The sequence below is a fragment of the Xenopus tropicalis genome, chromosome 8, assembly GCF_000004195.4.
Source record: "Xenopus tropicalis strain Nigerian chromosome 8, UCB_Xtro_10.0, whole genome shotgun sequence".
Taxonomy (NCBI): Eukaryota; Metazoa; Chordata; class Amphibia; order Anura; family Pipidae; genus Xenopus; species Xenopus tropicalis.
The window spans coordinates 76,852,185-76,879,151 of NC_030684.2; the positions used below are offsets into that span (position 1 = coordinate 76,852,185).

Consider the following 26,967-nt stretch of genomic DNA (forward strand, 5'->3'; position numbering starts at 1 on the left):
GTGTATTGGCTGGTGAGTTCAGACTGACAATTTTATTATTGGGCTGGTAGAAGGGCAAAGGACACTCCCTATCGATTATATAGTGGTGACATCAGAGATGGGCAGGTCAGAGATGCTACATGGCAGCCCAGAAGACCATGCTGGGTACAGATAAGAAAAGGATGGGGTTAGGGTCGCTGTGGGTCAATAAATTGTTGACCTGTGTATCACAAATCCCTGCATATGAGAAGTGCAACATTCAGTTTCTATAATCTTGATGATGTTTCTTTGTCATTTGTGTATTAGATGTTAGTCTGTGTTTCCACTAATATTAAATCCCTTTAACTGCATGCAAATATAATATTTATATACCAAACACATTGGGCGGAATTCACAAAAGTGAAGATAGCCCTTTTTTGGAGTAAAAGTGGTGGAAAAACTGGTGGAAAACACTTTCTCCAGATTCACAAACAGAAATCCGCCTAAATTCCGACTCAACCACCACTTTTCCGTTTTTGGTGAAAGAAAGACAGTTTACAGACACTTTTGTGAATTTGTCGTTTAAACAACATTGTAATGAAATTTTTTCCTGACATTTTTCCCCAACGTTTTCAAAATGGAGTAAAGCTCAGTGTAACTCTAATGGAGATTAGCAGACTATTGTTAGGGGACAAGTTTCTGTCTAACCCTAGAACAATAGGTGCAAAAAGCCTCATTAACATTTTATAAACAAGTAAAACACTTATTAAAAAAGTTTAATTTATATCTTACATATAAAAAGTTTTTACCTCACATTTGCATGATTATGCCAGTTTTAGCTTTATCAATGAGGCAATAATAAATTTTGTGTGAATATATTGTAAATATTTAAAAGGAAAATTAAAGCCTCCCAATGCCCCCTCTTTAATCACTTCACTGACATTTGCCCCAACTTATCTGTGCCCCCATAGCATGTCCAGAACTACAGAGCTGCTTAACAGCATTGGTCCCCCACCTGTTCCCAGCAGCCATCTTGGGGATCAGCAAACAGCACATTCACACCGGCACCCAAACTGGGATATTGGGGTACAGGGTTGGACTGCCCCAACAGGGCACTGGATAAAGACCCGGTGGGCCCTAGTCCTGTTGGACCTCTATTCACTGGGCATGTTGGTGTGTGGGCCAGATTGCTGCTGACCAGTAATGAGTAGGGGCTAGAGAAGAAGGTATTTAGACTCTTAAATCTTGTTACAGAAGTGGAATTACACAGAAATATAGGAAACATTAGAAAGCCCAGCTTGTCCTAAAAAAATGATGCATAGTTTCCCTGGGCAAACTAAAATTATCCCTCAGGAAATGGCCCCAAAGTGAAATGACAAATGGCACATGACATGCAATATCCTGATAGTAAAATCCTTACCCCAAGGCTCGTGAAGCTGTGGGACTGGGTTTGATGGCACTGACAGATTTACTAAGAGCTAAAGGCAAATTCATAAAAAAAATATGTCTGTAAAATGACAAAATCTGAAAACTGTCTGTTTAAAAGACAAATTCACAAAAGTGGAGATAGAGGTTTGTGAATACGGTGGAAAATCCGACAAATCTATCTCCACTTTTATTTTGTCTCAATATCACCACTTTTGTGAATTCCCCCCATTGAGTTCAACAGGGCCTGATTCTTGCGATCTAGCATCACAGGGATTTGCATTTAGGTCATCAGAAGTGAAAGTTCCAAACCCTCCAAGCATCCCTCTACCCAAGCCGTAAATACATAATACTGGATCTTAGAAGCATCACCCTACATTCAGCAGAGGTGCCAATCACTGTATTTGTTAGTAAAGAAATAGACGATTATTTCAGGAGAACTGGGTCTGCAGGTGCATACTTCAATGGAGTAGTGCTGAACAGAACTGTAAATTCAGACAAGATTAGCCACTAAAACAAATGGTTAGATGTATCTAAAAGCTACACAGGTTTTTCAGCCCCAACAAAAATCCAAATAATGATTGCAGAAAGACAAATTCAACAAAAACACATGCGACTTCTTTTTAAGAATGAGTTTCTTTCCCTCGGTTGCTAGCTAGCACATTTAACAGAGAACTACAATGGGTTAAAAAGGATCTTGTTTTAGAAAAAAATGTTGATTGCAAACAAAAATCACATTGTTATATTTATTGCAGAGAAGCTGCAAAATCTCAGATGGTTTAAGAAGAACATCCATATACGAGTATGGGTTTGTTTTTTTTGGCTCAGCTTGTGGACAAACAAAATCTTGAATGATAAATTTGATTCTTAAACTCCCCACTATAAAAATAGGAGGGCTGGCCTACAAATACCCTTCTATTCAGAAAACCAATTTTCCGGTGAGTTGTAGTAAATCTGTCCATTATCATAACAAAGGGAGCAGAAAGATTAAAAACAACAAGCAGATTCTCAAAGCAAAGGGCGATTTCATTCTTTTTCAGTACTGTGTTTTAAAATGGACCCAAACTACATCACCAAAACACTCAAAACTTCCTCACAGACAAGTGATTTTAAGGGACTGATGCCTAGAAAAGCAATACCTTATTATCTTTATCAATCAGGCAACTATAACCTGACAAACACTTGCATTTGGGCTACTTAAAACCAGTGCGGTCAAAATTACACTGTGTGCCGCTGCCCTACGACTGTTCCAAATCCAATTGCCTGACATGCACAGATAATTAAAAAGGAATTTCTGTGCAGAAGCCATTTCAACAGATCCAAAGAATCATACTGATATTCAACAGATCACCATAAATACATTTTCAGCAGAAGAAAAGGTACAGTCATTGGGGGGTGCAAAATGTTAGGCACCCCCCCCCCCCCAGTGATTGTAATTACTTACGTGATACCCTGAGCCGGTGCTCCTGTAAGCAGCCAAGGGTACCTGCAAAATAAAGAATCCAAACGTATGTGTTGGCCCCAGTATTGTGTAGAAATAAGATGGGCAAGAGAACTGCTCGCAGGTACCCTGGGCTGGTGCAATTTCCTGCTAACAGGAGCACCGGCCCATGGTATCAGGTAAGTGATTACAATCACGAGGGGGCCTAACATTTTGGCAACTCCCAGTGATTGAACCTTTTCTTCTCCTTTAAATGGGAACTATCAAAAAAATAAAAATATATTATATACTTCATCATACTGGAATAAGAAACTTTCTAAATATAATCAATTTAAAATTCTGAAACAATCAAGTTTCTGTTCACTCTCTGTTTCTCTTCATGCAGGAGTTGGGAGATTTTGATTGGCAGATCTAATATATATTTTGGGTGTGCTTCTTTGCTAGCAGATGTATTAGAGTTACCCCAAATAACTGATTTTAATACATCTTTTAGGCAAAAGGATCACCCCCGCCCCCCAAAAGCTGTATGAGACCTAACAGTTGATTAAATGCACGAAGGGAGACAGATGCTGAGAGGGGAACAGTGAAGAGTAACTTTATTTTAAAAACAGCACAGAATTTAGATTTTTACTTGATTATAAAGTTAAAGTTTCTTAATTTAGTTTTTTTTAATTTTAATTTTCAAGATAATTTACCTTTAACTGATTGTAGGACATACATTAATTTGAGTTTCAGAATAAAGCCACACAGCTAGAATGGCTAACCACCAAAAACAAGCACACGGCTTTAAAATTCTCATTAACAAAGCAAATATGAACAAATGTACAACAGTCCTACAAATGCATTTCCTTTTATTAGCTATTAAGATGCTGCCTTTTGTGCTTAAGGATTTCAGTTGGTGTCAACATCAAGTCTTTCTGGCATATGTCACAATGATAGTTTCTGTGCAAAGAAGTCACTGAAGTCATCTTGTTGTCCTGTTCCCCAAGTCCTGTGGGTAAAAAAAGAAATCTTATAAAGCTTCTGCTTGTTGAGTTTATGAGCCTTACAGTGAGGAATCTACACCAGAGGACACATCACTAAGCTAAAAAAAAAAAAAAAATGCAGTGCTTTGTGCAATCAAGAGTTAATATTAGATCATATTTGGTGACAATACCTGGGAGGAGGGATTCCCCTGAAACATTTGTCACTGAATGCTTTGATTGTTTCAAGCACTGTTTTTTTCTGGATAAGTGCCATGTCCTTGGCTCCTTATCAGTTACACAAGTTGCTGGGGAATACCTCAATAGTAAGTATATTAGTACAGGTATCAGACCCCTTATCCGGAAACCCATTATCCAGAAAGTTCCGAATTACGGAAAGGCCATCTCCCATAGGCTCGATTGTAATCAAATAATTCACATTTTTAAAAATGGTTTCCTTCTTCTCTGTATTAATAAAACAGTACCTTGTATTTGATCCCAACTAAGATATAATGAATCCTTCTTGGAGCCAAACAATCCTATAGGTTTAATTACTGTTTAAATAATTTTTTTAGTAGACTTAAGGTAGGAGATCCGAATTACAGAAAGACTCCTTATCCAGAAAACCCCAGGTCCCATAACTGTAGTATATTCCTGAAGATACATAAATGTTAGTGTTGCATCTCTCTGTATAAACTTGTCTATATTGCCCTGGCATGTTTTATTAAAATTCCATGTACTTTGCTTCTTACCATATAGCAGCTGTTATCCAGTACACACCATTACAGTCATGGCCCAAATTGTTGGCACCCCAGAATTTTTTCCAGAAAATCAAGTATTTCTCACAGAAAAGTATTGCAGTAACACATGTTTTGCTATACACATATTCCCTTTGTGTGTATTGGAACAGAACAAAAAAGGGATGAAAAAAAGCAAATTGGACATTATGTCACACAAAACTCCAAAAATGGGCTGGACAAAATTATAGCCACCCTTAACTTAATATTTGGTTGCACACCCTTTGGAAAAAATAACTGAAATCAGTCGCTTCCTATAACCATCAATAAGCTTCTTACACCTCTCAACTGGAGTTTTGGACCACTATTCTTTTACAAACTGCTCCAGGTCTCTCAACAGCAATTTTAAGATCTCTCCACAGATGTTCAATGGGATTTAGATCTGGACCCATTGCTGGCCACCTCAGAACTCTCCAGCGCTTTGTTGCCATCCATTTATGGGTGCTTTTTGACATATGTTTGGGGTCATTGTCCTGCTGGAAGACCCAAGATCTCGGACGCAAACCCAGCTTTCTGACACTGGGCTCTACAGTGTGACCCAAAATCCTTTGGTAATCCTCAGATTTCATGATGCCTTACACACATTTAAGGCACCCAGTGCCAGAGGCAGCAAAACAACCCCAAAACATCATTGAATCTCCACCATATTTCACTGTAGGTACTGTGTTCTTTTCTTTGTAGGCCTCATTCCATTTTCGGTAAACAGTAGAATGATGTGCTTTACCAAAAAGCTCTATCTTGGTCTCATCTGTTCACAAGACGTTTTCCCAGAAGGATTGTGGCTTACTCAAGTACATTTTGGCAAACTGTAGTCTTGCTTTTTTATGTCTCTGTGTCAGCAGTGGGGTCCTCCTGGGTCTCCTGCCATGACGTTTCATTTCATTTAAATGTCGATGGATAGTTCGCTCTGACACTGATGCTCCCTGAGCCTGCAGGACAGCTTGAATTTCTTTGGAACTTGTTTGGGGCTGCTTTATTATTTCACCTTATTATTTATTATTTCACATTATCCACCATCCGGACTATCCTGCGTTGCAACCTTTCATCAATTGTTCTCTTCCGTCCACGCCCAGGAAGATTAGCTACAGTGGGTTGCAAACTTCTTGATAATGTTGCACACTGTGGACAAAGGCAAATCTAGATCTCTGGAGATGGACTTGTAACCTTGACATTGTTGATATTTTTCCACAATTTTGGTTCTCAAGTCCCAATACAGTTTACATAGTTACATAGTTACATAGGGTTGAAAAAAGACCAGTGTCCATCAAGTTCAACCCATCCAAGTAAACCCAGCACACCTAACCCACACCTACCAATCTATACACTCACATACATAAACTATATATACAACCACTAATACTAACTGTAGATATTAGTATCACAATAGCCTTGGATATTCTGATTGATCAAGAACTCATCCAGGCCCCTCTTAAAGGCATTAACAGAATCTGCCATTACCACATCACTAGGAAGGGCATTCCACAACCTCACTGCCCTCACCGTGAAAAACCACCTACGCTGCTTCAAATGGAAGCTCCATTCCTCTAATCTAAAGGGGTGACCTCTGGTGCATTTTCTTCTCCTCTTTCTGTTGTCCATGCTTAGTGTGGCACACACAATGCAAAGACTAAGTGAACTTCTCTCCTTTTTATCTGCTTTCAGGTGTGATTTTTATATTGCCCACACCTGTTACTTGCCCCAGGTGAGTTTTAAGGAGCATCACATGTTTGAAACAATCTTATTTACCCACAATTTTGAAAGGGTGCCAATAATTTTGTCCATTCCATCTTTGTTTTGTGTGACATTATGTCCAATTTGCTTTTTTTCCTTCCTTTTTTTTGTTTTGCTCCAATACACACAAAGGGAATATTGGCCTAGAACATAATATTTGTAATTGGATAGAAAACTGGCTGAAGGATAGAGTACAAAGAGTGGTGGTAAATGGAACATTTTCTAATTGGGCCAGTGTGGTTAGTGGAGTACCGCAGGGGTCAGTCCTTGGTCCTTTGCTTTTTAACTTGTTTATTAATGACCTGGAGGTGGGCATAGAGAGTACTGTTTCTATTTTTGCTGATGACACTAAATTGTGCAAAACTATAAGTTCCATGCAGGATGCTGCCGCTTTGCAGAGCGATTTGACAAAATTGGAAAACTGGGCAGCAAACTGGAAAATGAGGTTCAATGTTGACAAGTGCAAAGTTATGCACTTTGGTAGGAATAATATAAACGCAAACTATCTACTGAATGGTAGTGTGTTGGGGGTATCCTTAATGGAGAAGGATCTAGGGGTTTTTGTAGATCACAAGTTGTCTAATTCCAGGCAGTGTCATTCTGTGGCTACTAAAGCAAATAAAGTGCTGTCTTGTATAAAAAAGGGCATTGACTCAAGGGATGAGAACATATTTTTGCCGCTTTATAGGTCCCTGGTAAGGCCTCACCTTGAGTATGCAGTGCAGTTTTGGGCTCCAGTCCTTAAGAAGGATATTAATGAGCTGGAGAGAGTGCAGAGACGTGCAACTAAACTGGTAAAGGGGATGGAAGATTTAAGCTATGAGGTTAGACTGTCGAGGTTGGGGTTGTTTTCTCTGGAAAAGAGGCGCTTGCGAGGGGACATGATTACTCTGTACAAGTACATTAGAGGGGATTATAGGCAGTTGGGGGATGTTCTTTTTTCCCATAAAAACAATCAGCGCACCAGAGGTCACCCCTATAGATTAGAGGAACAGAGCTTCCATTTGAAGCAGCGTAGGTGGTTTTTCACGGTGAGGGCAGTGAGGTTGTGGAATGCCCTTCCTAGTGATGTGGTAATGGCAGATTCTGTTAATGCCTTTAAGAGGGGCCTGGATGAGTTCTTGATCAATCAGAATATCCAAGGCTATTGTGATACTAATATCTACAGTTAGTATTACTGGTTGTATATATATAGTTTATGTATGTGAGTGTATAGATTGGTTAGTATAGGTTGTGTGCTGGGTTTACTCGGATGGGTTGAACTTGATGGACAATGGTCTTTTTTCAACCCTATGTAACTATGTAACTATGTAACTATGTAACTATGTGTATAGCAAAACATGTGTTACTGCAATACTTTTCTGTGAGAAATACTTGATTTTCTGGAAAAATTTCTGGGGTGCCAACAATTAGGGCCATGACTGTAGGTCTTTAGGTCAGGACAATCTAGGGGGTCACAAACTCTCAGCCCCTCCACCTTTCATAAAAAAGTAGATGCATCACTTGAAGGTTTGTGCTTCAGGTTTAAATTAAGAAACATCATATGATGCACAACTAAGTTTTCACACTAAGAATGATTCATGCAGCTGGAAATTACACAAACTTTTAATTTTGTGCATCAGGAAAACACATATTTAACCATAAAAAAATATGGGTGTCTCCACTTATTCCCCAGATAAAGCCACTGATGAAGTGAAACAAGTACGACATTATAACACAGGTGGACTGTTGTGTAGCTCTAAAATGCATTGGCAGGATCTAAATGAGAGTGGTTATGGTGGGATGTATCATAAAATCAGACTAAATGAGGAACTTATTATTACAATTTATTGTTTCTTTTTTTTTTGTTTTTTTTTTTTAAACAGTGGCTATATCTGTATTTAGACATTAAAACAGCATCATCTTGCTATGTTAGATTGCTAAGTGTATTATACCTCACCAGATGAATGGTGGTATTTTTCAGTGTGTGATATTTATTTTCCACATCAGTATAGTAAACTATTTGCTTCCTGAACAAGTCAGATAGGAGGGGGCAACCCATTAAATGCCTGAATAAGATTTCTCCATTGGTTGTATCTACCTTTTATAAGGTATAAATGGAGGCTACAGTCTACCCCACAATGTCAGCATACCAAAACATGTGCCAAAAGCCCTACTTAATCCAGTTCAGCTTGCATCCATTCTTTTAGGTTTTATACAAAATATAGGTCTAAGCTAAAAGCCTGGTATGATTAAGCTCCTGTCTACTGAGAAAACCTCTCTGTTGCATTCTGGCTTTGAGTATGCAACCTTCTTAGATGTACTTTGCCCCCTTGATAAAGACACAGCTCTAGAGAGTTCTCTTTGCACCATCATGATGACTTAGCCTCCTTACCATCCAATCTAAATAAGTTAAGGGTAATGTAATAACATATACAGAACCAATAAGCAGCTATCATTTTTGGTACACTTTTTTTTTTTTTTTTCAAACATTTGATTGGTTGCTATGAATGTTTTTTTATCTGGGGCAGACCTTGCTGCTTTTATTACATTACCATCATTTTCATTTCTGTAAAATATGCTAATAGGTTTGTAATAAAGAACAAACCTGGTCGCTTCCCTGCAGAAAAATCCTCTACGCGGGCCCTGTGCAACCAGTCCCTCCGCCCTCCACACCTCCCAGCCCGACCGTGCCGCTATATTCAAAAGGTAGGAGAAGGGCCGTGGAGAAGGGACTATGGTACAAGAGATTCTGTGGTCCCAGCCCCCCTGCGACCATGGGGTTGCCTGTATAGATAGTTACACCACGGATACAGAAAATGTTTTGATTTCAACTATTACTGCTCCTTTATCATTTATAGCAGGGGTCCCAAACCTTTCTTACTCGTGAGCCACAGTCAAATGTATAAAGACTTGGGGAGCAACACAAGCATAAGTTAATGGAGGTGCCAAATAAGGGCTGTGATTGGCTATTAAGCAGCCGCTATGCACACTATCAGCTTACAGGGGCTTTATTTGGTAGGAAATCTTGTTTTTATTCAACCAAAACTTGCCCCCAAGTCAGGAATTCAAAAATAACTACCTGCTTAGAGGCTAGTGGGAGCAACATGTTGCCCCTGAGCCACTGGTTGGGGATCACTGATTTATAGGAACAATATTTTTTTTATGCACACATTGTACATGGAAATAAAAGCAAATCTTATGAAGACCTTGTGATCCACCATTGCGACTTATACCTTCTGATGTCTCCTCCACCATGCAGCTGTTCTGATGGCTCATTCTTTCCATGGGAGTAAATGGCATATAAAGACCACAATGTGGGCATGTCCAAAAAGAACGCAGACAATCACTGTAGAAATCAGTCTCGCTCTACAAGAAACATATTAAAAATTGTTATGTAATAATTTTAATGGAGAAAAAGGGCATAGCCATGTGTATGTAAGAAATGTCTAAGAAGCCTGCTTCTTCTGTCATATATGCCTTGTAATAAGGTGTCACAACCAGAAAATCATAATGTGACTTAGTTTGCTGCATTACATCAAAGCAACTAAAGGCCCATTATAACACTTTTATTAGATACAGCTGAACTTGGCTTTCCAGGAATTGTTTTTTTGGTTCCACAAAGGCAAAACTGTGTTTTTATTTTGCTTCCCAGAATTTATGCTGTTTTTATGAGGCCCCTGGTGAATGTATAACCAGAGTTTTAATGTATAAACAACCCCAAACAACATACCGCAAGGCAGTTATATGTAAGGAAATTGGTCACGCTGTAGCCTCCTTTTAGAGGATCCGGTTTCAATTCCACACCAGTAAACACCCCTGGAAGACCCGAAGCAGAGCTGAGAACTTGAGGTCCCACATACAGGTTCTGAGCTTCTAAGGCAGCTAATCTCCGCATACTGTAAATCGCCTGCAAACAAAAGAGTTAAAAGAGCTTAAATTTCATTGAGCACATTCTGGGTTACAAACCTTATAGAAACAGACATGGAAACATTATGATAATATCCATCTTGTAGATTAAGGCTTTGTATACGTGAATGTGGCATATAGCAAATATAACTAGGGATGCACGGAATCCACTATTTTGGGATTCAGCCAAACCCCCGAATCCTTTCTGAAAGATTTCGGCAAATCCTAATTTGCATACACAAACTCTAAGGGTCTGGGTCCTAATTTTGCACCTCAGATCGCAAAAACCTGCGGCATGCCACTTGGATCGAGCGCTACCTTCATCAGAACTTGATACAAAAGGGTCAGGAGGTACATAGGCATCCCTACACCCATTCCCTAACTTGTGCATCATTGTAAGTAAGCTCTAAGGGGAGGGCGGGGTGCTCATTGCACTTGCAACCCCTAGATACATAAAAGAACCCTTATAGTCACCTGCCCCCTGGTGCCCCTGATGGGGATTACTGAGATAGTTGCGGTACAAACATAACTGCAAGTGTTCGCTTTCAGTGACTTTTGATTTAACATTTTATATATAAATGCTAGGGTGACTGAAGCATGAGCATTGGGTAAAGTTTAGGTAAAATTTTGGTAAACTTCCATTTAAACTCAAATGCAAAACAGTGTAAACTGCAGGTAATAGTACTAAAAAATATGCACCAATGAGTAGATGTACCTCTGGCCTCACATAATCCACCAAACGTCTGCCTAATCGTTCTGCCTCTTGCCTTGCTGTCCAAGCATCGTCTTCTGTATGGTCCTCTCTTCTAGAAGGCTTCTCCAGTCTGGATTTGAGAAGTTTCTCTAAAGCTACCCTTAACTGCACTGCTTCTGTGATCAAACACAAAGCACTTTCAGGATTGTCCACGTTCATCTCCATCCACTTATCACATACAATGCGGCAGCAGTCTGCACTGGTGTCAATGCATCGGGCCAGCAGTAGAAAACCCTATTGCAGAGAACAAAACTATTATTTTGTTGTTTCTCAGTATGTAGTGCCCCTCACTTACCAATTCCACCTTGGTACTTCAGGAAAAAAAGTTACATAATTAATGTTTTGCATCCAGTTATAGAAGAGCTAAACCCCCCAGACAAAAGCCCCATTCCACTGACCTCCATTGAGCCCCCTCCCTGTTCCTCCCAGAGTATCTTTAACTGCATATATGCCAGCAAGCTCCATGTTGCTAAACTGATCCAAAGAAAACCCAAAGATACAGAAGATGGGGCCTGCTAGCTCTGCAATTCTGCATATATTGGTCATCTTTATAAACAGAGACACTTTTCATTAAAATAGACTCTGCGAGAAGGGAGCAAGGAAGGGGGGCTCAATGGAGGGCAGAGGATGGAGGCTTTTGTCGGAGGGAAGAAGGTAAGTTCTGCTTTATAGCAAAATGGCAAAGATTTTCTATAAAGTCACAGCCTGCAGTATGCTGAGATAATACTCATGGGCATGAAAGTTACTTAGGTGTATTATCTGCCACTGAGTCTAAGCTGACACTATTAGGTTAGTAAATAACTGTATAGCACATTCTTCATTACATTTATAAAGTGGTTACCTAATCTACAGTTTTTCTTTCAAATGAATATTACATATAATTGTTGGACTGATTTACTCATTGAGCTGAAGACATACATTTATGCAGTCTATGACTTGGTTAAATTCCATGCCTTACATATTTGCCTTTTTTAAGATAATTACATTTTTTTATTTTTTTTTTTAAATCTGTGTTGATGCATGGTTTTTCATACAGAAATTATTAAACCCATGGTTCATTAAACCATTAATATAGACTTAAATTATGAGAAAAGGGAAATTTCATTAGCAACCTAATGATATTGCACCCATTTGCCAGATAGTGAACCTATGTCTAAAGCAGAATGGACAATAATGGAGGAGAGATGTAACATAAAATTAAAATGATAGAATACATGGCAGGTGTCAAAATATACAGTATTACACAACATGATAAAAATGTAGTTACGTATCTCAGTACAGCAAGAGCAAAATGCCAATTAGTAATGCACAGAAAAGAGTTTACATGGAGATAGAAGTAGCAATGAAATAGAAAATGTAACATAAGCAACAAATTACCTTAAAGAAAAAGGAAAGATTCAATCACTGGAGGGGGTGCTAAATACTAGGCACTCCCTAGTGATTGTAATCACTTGCCTGATTTCCCAGGCCATTGCTCTTGTTAGCAGAAAACTGCACCGGCTTGGGGTACATGCAAGCAAGTGATCCTCTTTCTTCTTTCTTTGTGTCAGGTATGCATACACAGTACAGTGAAAAGCCAAACTTTAAGAAAAAAGCTGGCTTTTTTAGTTTTTTACACATGAATTGGCAATGGTATTTTGAAGAAAGAAGAAGGGAAGATGTGGGATCCCTCGCTAGCATGTACCCAAAACTGGTGCTGTTTTCTGCTAACAGAAGCACACCCCTAGTGATTGATCCTTGCTTTCTCCTTTAAGCTTCTGCTCAAAATCATATTAACCACAAGGGCAAGTGGTATGTTAGGCAATCATTTTGACCAGTACATTCCTAAGTTTGTTACTGTTATGTCTCCGCTTATCCCCCCACATTAATTTCTAAGACTTTTGTGTCCAATCTGAATAATCAGAAACACCCATTAGGGTGATCTAATGGAGTGGGGTGTGGACAATGTTGGGCTGTTGTGATAAACTGATTACCAGTCCATTATCAACTGGTAGGACCTGGTTTTCTTTTAGGTTCCCAAGTCCTATTCCATAGATAAAAGGCAATTCAAATTTCCTTTAAAAACCAGAATAGAAAACAGGCTTGATGTACAAATTTTATTTTATATACTTGTGTGTTCAATGCATTTTGCATATGGGATCACCACACCTTAAGGTTACAAAAACATTTACACATTAAATAAACCAAACAGGATTGTTTAATCCTTAAAATCAGAATGGATTTCAGCTGAACTACTGGGCACTATGTTATGGATGCAACTCAAGGAGTTTGTATCCCTGGTAACTAAAATCCCCAGATGAGGCAATGCTTTGACAGAATCTGAGATTTTCAATAAGACTCAAAGCCCACGGATATTAATGGAATATTCAGGCAATATCAGATATTTGTTAAGGCTCTACTATAAAACAAAATCAATTCTGGCTCAAGAGGAGATGAACCAAAGCAGAATTTAAAGCTCTACATGTATGGTTAATTTAAAACTTCTGATCATGCCTAATGTACAACCCGATTCAGATGGTTTCAACCTTGCCAAAGATGCGAGGGGTTTCACAGGATGGATAATTAACATTAGGTAGGAGAATAACTAATTAGATTGTGGCCTTTATATCAGAATCACCTAATACAATAAAGCTCTGTACAAGCAATGAAGACTGAGGACTGGCTCACTCCTCCATGCATCTTTGTGTTCCATCATTATTTATTTCCAACATTAAAATGATAATGTACATCACTTATCAAGGGAGCAGCATCAGGCTGTGTAATTCCATTTATACCTACAAGGTTATCACTTTCTTTTTATATTCAGCACTTCTGATAGAGCAACTCTATTGCATAACAAGCAGGAGCAGCTGTGACATTCCCAAAAGTCACTTTAAAGACCTAGGCATCAGGCATTTTACATTAGCTTGGTTCTTAAAATATGAACTAATCATTAAAACAGGTCACTTACCTGGAGAGCTGACAGTCTCACACAGTTTACCAAGTAAGGCTTGTTTGTCTCCAGGAGCGAGACAAACGCCACAATCTGGTGCCTGCTGCTCTGACCTTTGTTTCCTGACTCTAATGGGTGAAAATAATTCACAGTGACTATTTTATGAAACAAAATATAATCCTTTAAGTGCAACAATACACACGTGATTTGCTTAGTATGATTGGCAAAAATATTGCCAACAAATATTTTAACATGTTTAGGATAAGTATTTTAAAGCTAGATATATATTAGCAGTTATATATTAGCAGTCTAAGCTGAATCATCTAAAAATAAGAAACATAATAAATGGGGTGCACTTCCATAATGTAAAATGGGATTTTATTTATTATAATAAGACATGCTGCATATGCTTTTGTGTATAGAGAATAGACTTGTCAGGCATAATTGGTCAGACGGTCTTACTATTAAGTTCTATTCTGATATCTACTGGGAGCTGCTATCTTGCTACCTCCCCATTTTATGTGTATAATGATAGTGCTGCATAGGTATCTATACATTGGGGGTCATTTGCAGGGGTTGAACTCGAAGGATTTTTATCTTTTTTCAATCCTAATGAACTATGTAAGTCTATGTCAAAATGTTAACGCAAGACATCAGAACTCATAAGTGATTTCAACCATGTATGAATAAAGCTGAATGGTTACATACAGAGCTTCCTCTTTGAAACACTTCAAGCAGTACTTGGGCCACCGCAAATGTTTGGTGAGTTACGTTGCTATGTATATTGATCATATAAACACTACTACTAAATGCACAGATCACATATGAAATGTGGTAAACCAGAGCTCCCTAGAGTGAAAGGCTTGGAGATTTTGCACCCTAGCTACAACTACTACAGTGGTGCTTAGTGAGTTCTGAATTTGAACATTAAGTATTATTGGTTGGCACCACTATATTTATATGATCTAGACATATTCTTCGTTTTATTTGAGAAGCATATTTCTATTTGTTGAGCCACTGATTTTTAAATTATTTTTTTCACTGGCTGCTGTTTGGGGGCAGCAGATACACCCAAAAATCACAACCAAATCTTAAGACTCATGCATGTACAAAGTGTTTGCTTAGAGTCTTGCTGCCCACAAATTCTCAGTACTGAATTCTGAATATCTGCAATGCCTATATTTAGGTTTTTGTTGCTGCTCTCTCCAGTGTACTGCAGCCTTGTCAGTCATTACGCAGTTATTTATGACCTAGTACTTTCTGTAACAACTCATTGTACAAAATGTTATCTGTATTCACTACAAATTATCTACAAAAATAAATATATGTACTCAGTAGTATCTGCCACATATTTGCATTGGTTGTACATGATGTTTTCATGTTCATTTATAATGGCCCCAATTCTCATAATATAATTATTGATGGATGGGTGACAAGGGAGGAAATTCAAAAGAGACTAGAACGTAAGGGTAAACCAAGGTCCAGGAACAGATGGCAATTATCCCAGGGTACTAAACAAGCTTAGCTCTGTGATTGCCAAACTTCTTTACTTAATTTTTCAGGATTCACTGTGGTCTAACATGGTGCAGAAAGATCAGAAAATTGCTAATGTGGTGGCGCAAAGCTTTTGGAATGGGTAATAAGGGATAGAAGAAAAAAAAAGGCATTTGTGAGTTACTCTTTAAAAAGATGTTAGAGGACATTATAAATAGCGGGGTAACCTTTATTACCATAGAAAAGATCAATGGACCAGAGGCCACCCCTTTAGGTTAGAGGAACAGAATTTTCATTAGCAGTAGCGTAGGTGGTTCTTCACAGTAAGGGCAGTGAGGTTGCAGAATACCCTTCCTAGTGATGTTGTTCTTAAACAAGCATAATATGGAAGGCTCTTGTAATCTTAAGATCTACAGTAAGTTGGTATAGGTATTAGCATATACAGACCATATGTGTGAGTGTATAGACAGGTTTGTGTAAGTCTATTTTCAACCCAACTTAACTATGTTATTACCATTCCCAGCAGACTCCTCTTCACTGTTTACTTGCAGAAGTTCAGGATTGCAGGAGAAGACACAAGTTGGATGCAAAACGACTCCCTGTTTATTTTTTGTATGAAAAACCTAAGCACAGATATGATGATGGGAGTTTTAATAAATTGCAAATAGGGTAATTATGTAAGAAAAAAGTTATTTCTATTCAAGAAAACTTAATTGTTCTGTTGAGCAAAGCAAAAAAGATTGGATAGCAACATTCTTTTGCAAAACGTTCTTACCACTTGTCTCTGTGGGCAACAGGTAGCATACACCATACTGTAAAAGCACCAGCAAGTAGGGAACCCATTTTATGTAGGCCACTGCCTTGAGAATGGCTGCTATGTTTTGATATAGCTTGGGCTGACAGAAAGCAGACACCTGTTGCAGCGGAAGATTTATTTTTGCCTCATAAAGAAAAGCCTCTTTTACTGTTAGTTGTTAAAGAGAGACATATACAACAGTGGTTCCAATGGGATCCTCCTCCAAAATGCCGCAAAAAGTAATGGTAGATAGTAATCTATCTTATAAGTAATCCCTTATGTTAAATACCAGAAGAGTGCAGGAAGCAATAATGCACCACATAATTCATAATTTTTGAAAAAAGAATGTAAATGCACTCTGCATTACTTCATTACATGATCAGGGAGTTCAGGTTTTATATAGATTTTATGTCCAGGTAATTTATTTACCAAGTTTCATTTTTAGGAGCCAAATGGCAAAAGCGCCTCTGCTCTACACTAAATATTTTTTGTTTACTCTATAATCGTCCTCTAATAAAATGTATCTTGGTCGTGCTTATTGGGTCTATATATTAAAACACCTAGGTGTAGGAGAGGAAGAGGGGCCACTGGCATGCTCCTTCTCTGGTTTAATTATTTGAACTTTGCTTAGAAACAATATAGAGCAGTAATATGATACAAGTTCCTATATAAATCTAGAACCATAATCTTAGATGTTAAGTATTAATCTTTGGCATGCTGATACCTAGTGAAGTATTCTATACATGTTAATAAAACTGGTTTAATAACTATTTTAATTGGATGCAGTTTTGCTTCTTTATGTTTTTTTTAACTTATTACTGGTTTATAATTCTGTGATGGCTCTCATTTATCATAAGCAGTTAAAGGGCAATTAAAGCCCTATACTGGAGAAACTGGACTGCACAAAATTTTACAACACAGAGCAAATGTGGAATTAAAATAACCAACACTGCTCTTTTAAAGGGGTTGTTGTAAAGGACAGATTTTAAGACATTCTGCAGTTGCTCTGTTATTTTCCATGTTTTTTTTTTTTTTAATTTACATATTTTTACAGCAGTTCTTAAAATTGGAATGTAAATGGTTATCTGGATGCTAGGGCTTAAATACCCCAAGCAACCAAAGAACAGTTTTAACTCAAAATTGAAAATGCATAGTAAATGACCTGACAAGAAAAATAAGCCAAAAAATAAAAATAACAATGAAATTAAAGCCTCGCACTCAACCTGGTTTTTATACAGAATTTTCAGCTACAAGCTTGAAAGATACAAAGTAAGGAGGCTAATAATAAGAAAGAAAATGCAAGATAATTTAATATACCAATATTTTAATCTATAACATTCAAAAAGATATGTTAATGGGCCAAAGCACAAAGCTGCACATAAACCAATAAGCTGTAATGTTAGCAGCCTTACATAATCACTACACGTAGAACCCACTGACATTGGCAGCAGTATAACCATTCAGTAACACTTGCTGTGCTTTGCCATTGCAGGTTATAAAGTGATTTACACTGTGCAGTAAATGATTGTGTATGCTCATCTATTACATGTTCATGGCCAAGAACTGCTACAAGTACACAAAGAGAAGCACTGACCTGAGAAACAGCCTAGGCTTTAAAACAGTGTCTCAAGCACAGACTCTCCAATAAAAATAGACCAAGGAGGTTCTACATCTGTGAGGAAACAGCTTATCATTTTTGCTAAGCCAGTATTATTTTCACAGAAGGTTATAGTCCCCTGACAGGTAAATGACAATACTAAGAAAATCTTACCCCAACCAATAGTAAAAATAAGCATACTATAAAAGTTAGCTCAAGATGTCTCTATAACAAAGAAAACCAAGTAACCAATGTTCTGCAGTGCCAGCTTGCATAAATACACACAATAAAGTAGGAACATATTATTGTATGACTGGGAAGGACTACTTTTCAAGGTTAAATGGCCTGGGTGGTATCCTGTACCAATGTACTGTAAAAATACTCACCTGATCAGAATCCTTTCGACAACTGTTGAAGCTATCAGGCACCCCTAGCTGTGGGTACAAACCATGGCACACAATCAGTTTCAGTAACGATACCTCCTGGCTGGAGAGATCTTGGCCCGTACTGGAAGATGCATGCAATTCATGGATGTTGTGCCTTAACTTGAATTTTACATCCTGCACAAAATGAAACACTGTACACATTAACACAAACAAGAGGTACATGGAGGAACTGTCCTTAGTGACATTGCATTGTACTCCTCACATATCAAATGCTGATACTGTAACTGCAACCTACTCCTAGGGCTTTTTGGTGAATTTACACTTTTTTTATTTCAATAGTTTTTATTTTGTTTTTTAACTTTTACAGAGCGGATATCAAAGTAAAACATTTTCGTAGTAAATGACTTATATCCTGAGAGAATGGAAAAAAAAGGAAGAAGGGAGAAGAAGAGAGATCCCATTTTAATAACCAATGGGTCAAAGGAAGAATATAAAGAAGTAGCTTAAGAAGCATGTAAACTAAACATTGGGTTGATGGTTCTTTTAATCATTAGATCTAATGATCTGTAAATAACAGTGCCTTTGAGGTCCCATAGTGTAAGCATAAATCAGAATGATCAGCGTCTTTGAGAGTTTGGTTCATGTATAACCCAAATAAACTTTTCTTTTATTCCTATATCTCTTAGTATTATTCTGTCCTGTAGTTCAGGATGAAAATACATGTAGGTTACTTGTATTCGGGAAAGAGTAGGTATACCATGGCTCCCATATCTTCATAAATTTGTCGTGTCTATCTGCTAGTATGCTAGTTAACCGTTCATTAACCATGACCCAATTCATTTTGCTCTTAAAGTGAGAAATGGGAATTTGGGTTGTTTTCCAGAATTTGGCAATTGTTATTTTAGCTGTCAGGAAAATAAAATTTATTAATAGTCTAGTATGGTTGGTAAGATTAGGTATTTTGGTATTCAAGAGAGCGTTTTGAGGATCTTTCCTCAAATTTATTTGCGTTACAGAGTAAATAATATTATATATTCTGGACCAAAATCTTTGGACATTTGGACAGTCCCACCAAATGTGGAACATGGAGCCAGTTTGTCCACATCTCCTAAAACAATCTTTACTAAATTGGGGGTTTATTTTATGTAGGCGAGAGGGGACCATATACCAACGCATAAGAACTTTATATGTGGTTTCCAACAATGAAGTATTTCTAGAACAGCTAGCTGTAGTTTGCCATATTTGGGTCCAACTTTCATCAGTAACCGTGGTATTAAGATCTCTATGCCATGCTTGAGTGTATGGCAAGGGATCTTGTGAATGTATACTCAGTAGCAGATTATATAGGTTAGAGATTAACCGCTTGGAATATGGGTACTTAATACAAACCGTTTCAAAATAAGTAGGGGTCAGGGTAGAATTATCTTTAATGATTGTTCGGATGAAATGACTTATTTGTTGATAGTGAAAGATCTCAGAAGGAGGTGGGTCGTGGGTATTTTGTATCATTGGCCACGTCTTGAGGCCCGATAGAGAATAGAAATTGTATATAAATTGGAATCCCTTTGACATCCACCATTGGAAGGCAGCAAAAGAGAGTCCCGGAGGAAAAAGTGGGTTACCAAATAATGGTGTTGCTGGGAGGGCTGGTGACATAAGCTTAGCTGAAAGTTTGTATCTATCCCAGACTGACATAGAGTGGGTCAAAAAGGGGTCTGAAAATTTTGGACGTTTCAGAGGGGGAGACCAAAGTAATGCGCATGGGGAGGTTGGGTACAGTTGATGTTTTAATATGGCGACCCATTTAGGAGGGTTAGCAGCATGCATATGAATCAATGGAGTCAGTTGTGCTGCTATATAGTAGCTTTGTAGGCAGGGGACACTCAAACCTCCTTGTTGTTTAGGTCTATACATAGTTTGTCGAGTTATTCTGGGATGCTTGTCTGCCCAGATAAATTTAAACATTTTCCTCTGCATGGTCTTAAGGTCTTGGTCCAAGATAGGGATTGGTAATGTTCTAAACATATAAAGTATTTTGGGTAAAAGGGTCATTTTAAAAGCATGTATTCTCCCAAACCAGGATAAATCCATCTTGGACCATAATTGTAAGTACTCTCCCGCCATTTTCCAAAGTTGTGGATAATTGTGCTGGTATAATGTTGATGAGTGAGATGGGATATTGACTCCTAAATAGTGTATATAAGAGTTCTGCCACTTGAAGTCGAAGTTCAGTTTCAGTAGTTTGACGGTTTGATGTGGTAAAGTTATATTCAGGGCTTCTGATTTGTTGTGGTTTATAGTTAGTCCCGAGATATTCCCAAATGTGTCCAATAAATGGATTAAGTTAGGTAGGGAAGTTAATGGTTTCGTTATGGTCATTAATATGTCGTCTGCGTACAGACATTGTTTGTGCATCATTTGTCCAATTTGGGGACCTGTGATGTTCTTATCTTGCCTAATAAGTTCAGCTAGGGGTTCGATCGCTAAAACAAATAGGATAGGAGAGAGAGGGCATCCCTGTCTGGTTCCCCTTTCTATAGTAATTGGGTTCCCTCGGTATGGTCCCCATTTCGGGATGGCTTTGGGGAAGCGGTACAGGGATTTTAGAATTGTAATGAAGTGGGGTCCTATACCCCATTTATTCAATATAAAATATAGATAATCCCATGAAATAGAGTCGAACGCCTTGTGAATATCAATAGATAATAACATTCCTTGTTGTTTCGTGATATGAAAATTGTGTATAAGTTGTAGAGTTCTTCTTATATTATCTGGAGTTTGTCTGTTGAGAATGAAACCGGTTTGATCTAAATTAATCAGACCAGGGAGAAATTTACTGAGGCGATCAGCTAAGATTTTAGTTAGTAGTTTAATATCAATGTTCATTACTGAGATTGGTCTATAGTTTGCGCACTCCAAGTGATCTTTGCGGGGTTTCGGTATAAAGGATAGTTGCGCTTTTAGTGATTCCTCATTGCATGTCTCACCTAGTCTGATTGCATTAAACATATTTGTTAGGTGTGGGATTAAAAGGGTGGCAAGTTTTTTATAGTAAAGGCCTGAAAATCCATCTGGTCCTGGGGATTTAGCTGTTTTCAGGTCTTTAATTGCTTTTGCTACCTCTTCATGTGTAATGCTAGCATCTAATGATTCTGATTGTGTAGCAGATAGTGTGGGAAGTTGTAATGTTGACAGTAGTTTGTTGGCAGTTGATGAAGGAAATGGTTTAGTATTAGTATATATTGAGGAGTAATACGTAAAAAATTCTTGTAGTATTTTTTGGGGATTGCTTGTTAAACACCCTGTTCTCATACGGATTGTAGTTGGTGGTGGAGTTTGATAGGTCGGTTGATTTAATTTTCGTGCTAGCAGTGTTCCTATCTTATTGCTTTGAGAATAGAATTTTTGATTAGTCCATTGTAATTGTTTCTCAGTTGCTTGAGATAAAAGGAGATCTAAGTCTGTACGCAGGCGGCATATGATAGCTTTCAGAGATGGAGAGGGTGTGATTTGGTCTTGTCGTGTTGTATCCTGTAGTTGAATTTACACTTTTTATATGCATCACTATGAGATACCAGTAATTTAAATATATATAAATATAACATGGAAGTGAGGGTGCCCTTACCTCAGACCTTACAGCTCTTGGAGTAGGTAACAACTGAAACTGATGTAAGCAGGCACTGAATCTGGATTAAGCAGGCAGATAAAATAGCCTTTATATAAAAAAAATTGCATCTGACTAATACAGCCTTACGCATTTCACAGCTATCAAACACTTAATCACAGGCATTGCCTATGATTAAGTGCCCCTTCGGAGTAATACGCATATGGCTTCCCTAGTCTCTTAGGCTCTCTTAGTCTTTAAATAAAGACTATTTTTTCTGTACTTGTTCTGTCTCTGTGATCTAAATTCAGTGCCTGCCTACTCCAATTTCGGTTGATTTCAGACTTTACTAAAGGCTATGAAATATTTTGAGTTAGCCCAGAGGGCATGCACTCTGTGTCAAATAATAATCATTTAGCATATGCAAGTGAGTATAAACAACATTGCCTACTAAGGTATAACCCCTACTGGCTAGCATCAGCTTATTCCACATCCTCACATCATGTGACTTTGTCAATATACAACCCAATATTCCTGCCTGCAGACTAATCCCAGTAGATGCTATCACCCTAAATCAGTGCTGTCCAACTGGCGGCCCGCGGGCCGCATGCGGCCCGCGACCCCCCTCTGTGTGGCCCCCCACCTGTCTGGCTGCTTTGATGGCTTACCTTTGTGTAAGCTTTAAATGGTATCAGTACTGTGATTAACTGCCCCCCCTGCATGGTTCTCACCTCAGATTCAGGCTGTAATCAGGCTGTATTGTTTAAATATGTAATCCCCTGTGTTGTTCACACCTTTTAATCTCTGCATTGTTCTACCCCCTGCAGTGTTCACACCTCAGGCTCAGGCTGTAATCACCCACATTGTTCCCCTGTTCACACCTCAGGAGCAGTAGAAACCCACAAATAATCCCTGCATACTACAAAAAGAACATATACTGAGGTGGTACTGCAATTAAAAAGTTATTGTGCAGACTGTAGGAGCAGTGCCAGCATTGTGTCACTGTAGGCTGCCTGTGTGTGAGCATAGGGCAAGCAGAGTATGGCACACACAGGCAGGGTAGGGAAGGCAGAGTATGGCACACACAGGCAGAGTAGGGCAGGCAGAGTATGGCACACACAGGCAGAGTAGGGCAAGCAGAGTATGGCACACATAGGCAGGGTAGGGAAGGCAGAGTATGGCACACACAGGCAGAGTAGGGCAGGCAGAGTATGGCACACACAGGCCAAGTTTGGCACAAACCAGTCAAGAATGGCACACACAGTGAAAGTATGGCACACGCAGGCAGGGTAGGGAAGGCAGAGTATGGCACACACAAAGGCAGGGTAGGGCAGGCAGAGTATGGCAGGTTTTTGCTGTACTACAACCATTAATATGGGTATGGTCATGTGATAACATGGGTGTGGTTTCAAGTGGGTGCGGTTTCAAAAAGGGGAGTGGTCAAAACTGGCTTCCATTATCGGCCCTCCACCACGTAGGTCGGAAAAATTCCGGCCCTCGGTACAACAGAAGTTGGACAGCACTGCCCTAAGTGATTAATTAACATTTAAGTGACATAATTGTTTTAATATAATCCAGTTAGTTTGGTAAAAAGTGTAAGTTTGGTGACCCACTGCATAGAAAACTCGACACCACTATCTAAAAAAAGATATAAAATGTTGGTGTTCCTGGGTATCACAATATTCACTCATAAATGTACCTAAATGTTTAGTACCATGTTAGCAAAGGTAACTTATATAAACGACCAATCCAGTCAATATGTTCAACAGAATGGAATCCCAGGCAAGGCAAGTTTTTCAGTGAAGAGGAGTGTCAGCCTGGGGTCTAAAGTTAAGGATTAAAATAAATGGGGAGGAGGCTAAGAGGAGGAGACATATTTATCAAAAATAGAGCCTTTTTTTTAATTGGAAAAACTTATCAAACTTAGTTGTGCGCTTATCTATTAAAGAACTTGAATCTCAAAAATATGTAAAAAGTCTAACACATCAAAACTGCATTTATTCAGCAAAATTGCATTCAACTCATCATTTTTAACAGGTTTACTAACTTTCAAAAAGATTTGAAAAACTTTAATTAGAAAAAATTTTGCCTACGATAACTCCGATATTCTATATGAATGTTTGAGTTTCGTAAGATTTCTGTAGTGCAAAACATTAGACGTAAATGCATAGTACATACATATGTGTTAGGCAGTAGGGAAGTGCCATATTCATAATTTTTTTATATTCCAAATACCATATGTATACCAAACAGAATCTGAATCCCATTTTGTGTATATGTGCTCATTAACATACAGTCATGGCCCAAATTACTGGCACCCCAGAAAATCAAGTATTTTTAACAGAAAAGTATTGCAGTAACACATGTTTATTCTCTTTGTGTGTATTGGAACAGAACAAAAAAAAGGGAGGAAAAAAAGCAAATAATGTACACAAAACTCAAAAAATGGGCTGGACAAAATTATTGGCACCCTTTTAAAATTGTGGATAAATAAGATTGTTTCAAACATGTGATGCTCCTTTAAACTCACCTGGGGCAAGTAACAGGTGTGGGCAATATAAAATTTAATATAAAATTTACACCTGAAAGCAGATAAAAAGTTCACTTAGTCTTTGCATTGTGTGTCTGTGTGTGCCACACTAAGCATGGACAACAGAAAGAGGAGAAGAAACTGTCTGAGGACTTGAAAACCAAAATTGTGGAAAAATATCCTTCCTATATATTTGTATATATCTTATTTTTATTATTGGGGCAATATTCAGTTATAGAAATAAGCCAAGAACCAGGTTATGCTCTTTGAATATAATTTCGTATGATATTTCATATGATTGGAAAAAGTGAAGCCAAGCACACCTAAATATGAGGAGCATTTATTTACATTTTCTAGTTCTGCCTAGCACACTGCTGCCACCGCATGGAAGTAAATTGGTACTGCTCTGCTTATCACTAGGTTTGGATCTCTTCTTGTTTAACTGCATTTTATCAGAACACATCACTTTGACACATCTAGAGGTTTTGATGCTCAAATGGTAGGCTTTCTCTACAACAACCCTTTTCTATAGCAAAATTGCTGAGATGGCAATGTCATGATTACCTGAATATCTATGCTGTCTTTTCTGTCCTTTCTATGTTTTTCAGTGTGGTACTGTTCTTCTCCATCACTAGAGGACCCAGCACCCTCATCCTGTAGCTTTAACACTTTACGCTTTCGTTTTTCCACCCGTTCATGCTGTCTTTTGAGCTGGTGTAGCTCTTTGCGCTCCTTATGCTGTCGTTGGCGACTGTTTCGATCTCCTCTTTGAGCTACATTCTCTTCCAGTAGCCCATGGTCCTTCAAAAGTTCCTGAAAATGAATCAGTGGCAGAGGAAGTTTTATTTCTCAGCAAACACTATTTACAGTGGGAATAAAGCAGTAAAACAAAGCAGAGGTTAGAAACATTGCAAGTAACGGTGTTTACCAACCTAACAATAAGAATGCTGATGTACCATAAAGCTGGTTTCCCACTACAGCTTCATCAAACTTGCCTCTGCTTTATAATGTAGTAGAACTGCATTTTTGGTATTATACAGTGAATCCACTTGCACACAACAGGTAAAAAGATATCTGGCCTTTCCATCACTCGGCAACTGCTAAGATCTGGACAACAGACATATTGCCATACTACACAGCAATCCTTACAGCTACAGTCCAGTTCATATTAAAAAGAGGCAAATGACTGTACACACTGTTGTGGCTGCAGGGTCAGAGTTTCCAAGGAAAGGATACCCTGCTGAATCAAGGAATACCTACAGCATTGGACTCAATGGGATTTGATCTGCAGTGCAACCTATCTTGATATAACTCTCTTGGCTTACTGAGAAGAGATGAATCATCCTAAAAACAACTAACACCTACCTGATTGGCTGGGAATGTCCTTTGGGTGTGGTTGTCCTGGGAGAGGTATAGTATGGGTTATGCTTGGTTGAATGATCTTCCTCATGTATATAAATAGCATTTGTAAATATTTTGTTAGTTAGGCACTTTCCTCTCCCTTCCATTGCACCTTTCTTCTCCCTCCCTCCCTCCTCCCACTTTCCTCTCCCTCTCCCTCTCTTCATTTTATTTATTTTCCCTTTTCATTTTCTTTTATTTCTCATGTAAATAAATATATTACTTATTTAATAGATCAGGCGGCCTCAGTTCAATACTTAAATACACCAAAATAGAGCAGATCCAACAGATACCTACCTTGAACTGTCGACGGAGGTTCGCCATTTCATATAACCTTTGTTCTTCTAGCCCCCGGCGTCTACACCACTTCCTTGAGTTACTTCTCTGATTTGCCTTAACCTAAGACACATTCAGACACATTCAAAGGTCTTGTTTACGATGACATTTTTAAGTGCCAGTTTTTCTGCTTTAAATTACATATTCATTTACTGTTTAAATTACATTTTGATACAATTTGATACAATTTGATAATTCTACTAAATGTTGCATTTCATACTACAAATAATATAGTGGATGTGAGTGCCTCTGTAATGGTCCAAATACTTGGTCAGACCCTTCCTTAGCTTAAAACAAGTTTATGAACAAAAATATATTTATGTCTTTATAAATAAGGACTGAAACTTTGGATAAACCAAATAGGATTGTTTTGCCATCAATATGAATGTATGCAGCTTAGTTAGAATGAAGTACAAGCTACTGTTTTATTATTACAGTGAATCATTTTTAAATAACTTAAATAACTTAAAATAAAGGGAACCTGTCACCCTAAGAAATAACTCCAAAATCTTTTCTATTATGTTAGTTGAGCAAAATAAACTTCAGTTACACTATATAGATAAATCTTGCTTCCTTCAGTCTTGGAACTATTCAATTGCTGCAAGCAGGCAGCTGCCATTTTGTGGACACTGTTAGTAAGGCAAGCTTTGCATCACCCCAAAATCTTGTTGGAGGACCAGATGCATATGCCCTGGCTACATAATTAGGTGATGGGGAGGGAGGGGAAAAGTGTTAAGTGAAGCGACATCTAGAAAGTGCTGAATGGAAAGCCAAAGGTATTGTCTGCCCCACCTCTATGCCTAAGGCATAGAGGCGGAGCAGGCAATATATGATTGACAGCTGGGATTTTTAAATGCCTTTACAATGGGTATGGATGTGTTATTAAAAAAAGGCATTTCGGTTTCATGTTTAACTCGAAAAGGACTTTCATTATT

The 26,967-nt window shown here is 38.3% G+C and overlaps 1 protein-coding gene across 2 annotated transcripts in view; it reads right to left on the minus strand.

Annotated features, from left to right (window-relative positions):
- Positions 1 to 3,394: 3,394 nt before the first annotated feature.
- dhx34 (DEAH-box helicase 34) overlaps positions 3,395 to 26,967 on the minus strand; it is a 29,568-nt gene continuing 5,995 nt past the window's right edge. The window contains exons 9-17 of one of the 2 annotated variants that reach the window (XM_012968062.3): positions 25,994 to 26,095; positions 24,860 to 25,108; positions 18,162 to 18,335; positions 15,897 to 16,005; positions 13,907 to 14,016; positions 10,918 to 11,190; positions 10,027 to 10,203; positions 9,530 to 9,662; positions 3,395 to 3,815 (exon numbers count right to left, since the gene is read on the minus strand). In XM_012968062.3, the coding sequence (XP_012823516.2) occupies positions 3,679 to 3,815; positions 9,530 to 9,662; positions 10,027 to 10,203; positions 10,918 to 11,190; positions 13,907 to 14,016; positions 15,897 to 16,005; positions 18,162 to 18,335; positions 24,860 to 25,108; positions 25,994 to 26,095 (1,464 nt within the window). In that variant the 3' untranslated portion in view covers positions 3,395 to 3,678. 2 annotated transcript variants of the gene reach the window in all.